The sequence below is a fragment of the Notothenia coriiceps genome, unplaced genomic scaffold (assembly GCF_000735185.1).
Source record: "Notothenia coriiceps isolate Sejong01 unplaced genomic scaffold, NC01 NC01_scaffold00001827, whole genome shotgun sequence".
Classification (NCBI taxonomy): Eukaryota; Metazoa; Chordata; class Actinopteri; order Perciformes; family Nototheniidae; genus Notothenia; species Notothenia coriiceps.
The window spans coordinates 1-6,081 of NW_011334528.1; the positions used below are offsets into that span (position 1 = coordinate 1).

A 6,081-nucleotide genomic window follows, 5' to 3' on the forward strand; every position below is an offset into this window, starting at 1 on the left:
CAGATTGAAGTGATCCCACATCTCAGAACAACCTCTCTTCCTGGCTGGCTCCATAATGATCCAAACGCAATACTAACAACTCAACAGCAACAAGGCAAACTACGACGACAATCCCACAGATTGCCAAATTGTGCATTTTTTTGAGCGGTTAGAAAGTGTCACTTACTAAGTTACGCTCAAATTCAAACAGTTTCAACCAGTCAGAATCGAGACGAGGCAGTGCATTGAATCACCTGATTGGACGGCGAACCAGTGAGTTGATTAATTCAGGAAATGAAGCAGTTGCTGGTTCGGACGTCACATGTCACGTGATTTGAAGCAGTTGCTGCTTCGGACGTCACATGTCACGTGATTTGAAGCAAGCTTCGAAGCACTGCTTCTATGGAATTGGAAGTCCAGGGTTGAAGCTCCGTTCGAAGCTTCAGTGTCAAACTGCCATCACTAACTTACACTACTGATACCACTGACATCCACACCTCATGCTTCATTTGGTTTTGCACTTAATTAATTTGGCTAATTTGGACTACTTGCTTTAATAAACATCTTTTGTTAAACCGTTGATATGGTGTGTCTCCTCTTTGTTGTGGCCTTTTGAGCCAGGTCATAACAAACCTGTAAATATCATCCTGTCGAATATATATATAACAAACAGAAATAGACTGCGTGGGTAAAAATGTCACTAAGCATTCTCTTGTTTTCAGCCAGTGGTTGTGTGACTGCTAGTGTTGAATTTCCTTTTTTGGAGATGTTGCCAGATTCCTAAATCAAAGCAATTAACTTGGTGAGGAATGTCTTCTGAGTACAGATGGGCTTCTCTGGCCAGCTACAGGCGCACAGGATGGAGCCTTTGATTTCAGAGAGGGCTCAGCCATAAATAATCATGCAGAACATTTGATTGGCTAAGCTCATGCTGGCCAGTTTGAATTTAAATCAAGTCAGAGCAAAGTGGCAGAAAGAAAGAGCAGAGGCGGAGTTAAGGTCAGGGAACTGAAATATCCAATAATGCTACACAGAGGCACAGCAGGAAGTGTCTGCACAGAGCGTGAGATGAGAGAACTTCACATACTGAAAGAACCACTGTAAATAGAAATACAGAGCTGTATGGGATAAAGTACATGTACAGTGTGTACAGATGAGAAACCGAGAACTAAACGATATCCTGATTGAGGTTATGATGATTACATTCATATGCATATCAGCACTGCTAAAAATACTAAAGCTTAAGGCTGTATTTTGATTACCATGGTAAATATAATTCCACAAGGTTATTTCTCTAAGGAACGACACTGAGACTGGCTTCATCAATTGCTCTTCTTTCTACATCTAGATACACTTATCATTTTTGGGACATTTACATGCGTTATCACACATTTTCTTATAAGTGTTCACACATAAAAATGAACAAAGTAGTTTAAAAAGGTGTAGGATTTTTTGTGCAACAAGGTTGGGAGGACAACTTAAAAAATGTATGCTGTTAAATTACCAATGCAACATTTTAAATCAGTAACCTAAAATGAGTATCACAATATAAAAGTAATATAAACTGATGACTTTCCGTTACTTTGGATTACATCAATATCAAATGGAATGCAAAACAGAAATAAAGATTTAATGTAAAAGGATTACATATTCAGGATATAAAAAAGGTTAGGTAACTCCTATTGCCTGAATCTGCTTTATTTGCTTCATTTGTTCTGTTAATTCAGCAGGTGAACCAATATGTTCATAAAATAGTGTGTGTGAGCTTAACTGTGTGTATTAAACTAAAACGGAGCATCTTCAGTCAGCTCTGATTTTATTTCTGCTGTTTTGAACTGTAGTATGTGCACATGTGTTTCAGTGTTGGTGTATAGGCTGCTGCCTGAATATGCTGAATGAAAGACAGCTTTTACAATCAATACAATCTGCTTTGATCCTAAATATCTTGGTTTCTGTGTTTATAAGGCCACATTGTTCCGTTGTCTTACATAATACACTGAAGTAAAACAATCTTGATGGTATCTATTTATCTTGTATTTATTTGAATTGCATTTGATATCGATGTAATCCACAAGAAAGTAAAATGAGGTTACATCACTTTTTGTTCTGAGACTCAGATAAGTTTACTGATTACACTTTTTTTACACATTTGAAATAGTATTATATCATGTTGTCTTGTATCAAGCAAACTGTATAATACCTCATCATACGGTATTTATTACACTGAGATGTATTGCATCACCAAGTATCGTTTTGTGTTGCAGTGTATCATAAATGATCATATTGTATCATATAGTGCTGAGTCGTCTAATTTAGTTCTCTCTCCTGAATAACAGAAAATAGATCTGCTAACTGGAGGTTGTTCTTAATATTTAAGGTGTGTCACATTATTCATTTACATTTTTAAATGTCATCTTGTGACTCCCTGAGGAGCCGGCTGACTTCCAGAGTGTGTGTATTGAGCTTATCTCCTGTATGAAATATTTGTATCTGGCGGAGGTGGCGAAGTCGATAGGGACTTGGCTTGGCAACTGGAAGGTCACCAGTTCAAGTCCCGGCAAGACCAAGTGCTACTGAGATGTCCGACATCTCAGTAGCACTTGGTCTTGCCGGGACTTGAACTGGTGACCTTCCAGTTGCCAAGCCAAGTCCCTATCGACTTCGCCACCTCCGCCAGATACAANCCGTTTACATGCAGAAAAACCTTCATAACACAAAAGGGGACGGGTAATAACCGGAAAAGCATGACATGTCACCTTTAAATGACAATAACATTTGAAAGTGACTGTAAAGGGTTCCAAACGTTCCACTATGGAGCAGGACCGACAACAAACAATCAAAAATAATAAGCAGCCACAGGACTTAAGTCACAAGTACGTTTTTTATTAACCTTGGAAAAACTCTAAAAATTACAAAATAAAAAACACTTACTTATGCTCTTAGTTTTTTCGCTTTGAATTTATTCTCTTAATGTTGTTGTTCATTTAAACTCTTAATTAAGTGCTCTAATTTTGCTCTATTATATTTCGCTCTTAATTGGCCGTCTTATTTGCACTCTTTAACTCAATATTGTTATCAAGCAACATAATCAACAGAGATTTGATATTGTAAAACTTAATTTTACTCGGACAACATTAGGAAAAAGAAGGAAAATAAAACATCAGAGCATCCTGTGGCGCATTGTATTTATACATATTGTTTCTCTGAACCAGCCCTGCTTGTTAGTTTCTTTGGAATTGTGAACAGATGCATCCACATGTTTTTTCTCCTCACTAAGATATAATCAGGGACTTCTGCATTGTTGGATTTGTTACCATCTGTTTTTGTATTGGCTGGCTGCTGTAAACTGCATGTGTGCTCCAATCATTTCTCTCTCTCCTGCTCAGACAACACTGCTGGCATGCTGACACGTAGAGCCAGCTACAGCCGCCTCCACCAGAGTGTCTACCTGGTCCCCGTGGTGATCACCGACGGCGACTACCCCATGCAGAGCAGCACCGGCACCCTCACGGTGAGGGTGTGCACCTGCGACCGTGAAGGCAACATGGAGCTGTGTAACGCCGAGGCCCTGAGCAGCTCCCCGGGCCTCAGCACCGGAGCACTCATCGCCATCCTCCTGTGCGCCATCATACTGCTGAGTGAGTACGGGAAATACAGCCAGACATGCTCCACAGGGAGGGCGAGGAAATGTTAGTGGAGGTGTCAGTGGCATGTTGTGTTATTGCAAGGAACTCTTTCTTTCCTGGAATAGATCCACTCCACAAGCCTGACACATGGACAAGACAAGAAACAAGTTAACCTGTTAAGCCCGAGAGACCCCGGTACCGGGGCCCTCCCGCAACATCTTGCAGGAAACAGTGTCTGAGGGCATGTTCATTTAATAAACTATGAATGGGTTATATCCATGTAACGGGAAGAAACTCATCTAACTGATCGTTTCTATTTTTATTTTTTTTTAAAACCACAATGCTAACGCTGAGCCTCTGAATTAGCAACGAATTTCTGCACATCCAACACATCGATTCATATCGTGAGATGACACAGAATCAATGGGTACATACTCTGATGCAAAACTGCGTGAGCAAAGCCCCCACCTTTTTGTTTTAGCATGTGTGTGTGTGGGGAAATTCCCCTTCGATTCCATTGGCTCTAGCGGTTATAAAGAGATTTAATTCGTCAAAATCGACCAAGGGGGGCCAGAGATATGGAAAATCCACCCACATTTTGTGCTAAATCTGTCTAAAAAGGTCAAATGTCACTTGTTTTGCATCAATCTTGATTCAGGGTACTTATTATATGTTGTACTTTGGATTCCTAAAGCTTTTAGTCTACCTTACCATCATCCAAGGGTAGTTTTCACTATAAGTAAAAAATAATTTTTGGAAGGACACTATAATTTACAGTTTTTTACTATGTTCAATCTGAATTTTCTTTAAAATAAAAAAAGATCTATTTTGATTCTGACTTTTCTACATACAACTCACAGGTTTATCATTACTTTGAGAAAAAATGTAACCCTTTTAGAAGGGAAGATATGGTCATTTGTTCTGGAAATGTCATTTTCGAGCCTGAGACCTGAAAAACAGGCTCAGGGTTTAACAGGTTAACATACATTTAATATGATTAAAATCACCACATGTACAATACCATTTAAAGTAAATTTGATTTGGGATTTAACTCTGTATTTTATTTTGGGATTGACCGGTGCACCAAAAAGTGCTTTAGTCTAACTTTATTAAATCGTCCTTTTCAGTTTGGATCATAAATAATGTTAAAGAGGCCCTATTATGCTCTTTTCCTTTCCTCTACTCTAGTGTGCTATAGGTTTATGTGCATGTAAATGGTCTGCAAAGGCTAAAATCCCTGTGTTCCCTCCAGAGGGAGTTTCTCTCCTAAACACACCTTACATACATACATATTATTTTTTGTAAATGACCATTAGCTATAAATAGCAACGTAAAACATAACTTATTTTTCAACTGCAGCACATGCAAAATATATAAAAAGTCTTAAACAATATTAAAAACGAATGGAACCAAAACTTAAAATAAGCATTCCCAAATGTCCAATAGTAAAGATGAACAATCCCCCTCCCCACTATATTTATTTCCATCCCTTCTGAGGACTGCTGTTAAAGTTCAATAAATCACAAATCCTATTTCAACTGTCATTTCCAAATACAGAAATAATGTTTGCCATAATCACAAGTCATTGGGGACATGTCTTATGCTCTCCAGTATTTTATTTAGATTGCAAGATGATAATGATAATATTAAAGGGGGGGAAACTAACTCTCTTAAAAATAGCAGCAAATCAATTGTGACAGAAATGAGGTGAAGTGTATGCTCACACAATATGTGGGACCACACTGCTGTCTGCCAATTGCTGTTCCATTTGTACGGAATGAAAACACAAGCAGCCGCTTGTGTTTTCATTTCAAATTCTCATTTGCTGTGATGGAAAACAGTGTTGCTTGGGAGTGTGCCGCTGCATCAGAATCAAACTTCACATGGAAATGAATGCATCTCATCTGCCACTGCATCCCCACTTATCCTCTAATTCATGCAGCGGTCACAGTCCAGCAGGCTGCTGGGGAAATGAATACATATTTATGCCTCTGAAAGTGCAGTTATCGCAGGCTTAGTGGACACACACCGGAGACGCTGGAAGTCAATCAGAGTTTGGGAGAAAAAGTCCGTTTCGTTCTTTTCTCTCTTTTTTTCTGACTCATTTGAATGGCCAGAATTACTCCTATATCTAAAAGTTATCAACAACATTTCAGTTTCAGAATGTTCTTCAGAGTTGAACACATACAAAGCGAAGCAAACACAGGAAGTCATTAAAACTACTGGGAGGGAGATGGAGCGAGGCAGCACACGGGGGCGAGTGGAGGGAATGACGACATGACCACTTTATCATACAGGATTTCATGGTGATGTTTTTTTTTTGATTTTGATATACTTTATTAATCCCCGTGGAGAAATTGTTTATCTGCATTTGACCCATTCTAGTGTTAGGAGCAGTGTGCTGCCATTTTGAACAGCGCCCGGGGAGCAGTGTAGGGAACGGTGCCTTGCTCAGGGAAACCTCGGTACCACTTGC

At 39.2% G+C, this 6,081-nt stretch overlaps 1 protein-coding gene across 1 annotated transcript; it reads left to right on the plus strand.

The window, feature by feature from the left end:
• Positions 1–3,365: 3,365 nt before the first annotated feature.
• On the plus strand, positions 3,366–3,777 carry LOC104963965 (cadherin-6-like; the record flags this gene model as incomplete). The annotated part of the gene is made up of 2 exons (XM_010792667.1): positions 3,366–3,617; positions 3,731–3,777. Coding segments are annotated over 2 exons (299 nt in total), but the record flags the coding sequence as incomplete, so codon positions are not given.
• Positions 3,778–6,081: the final 2,304 nt, after the last annotated feature.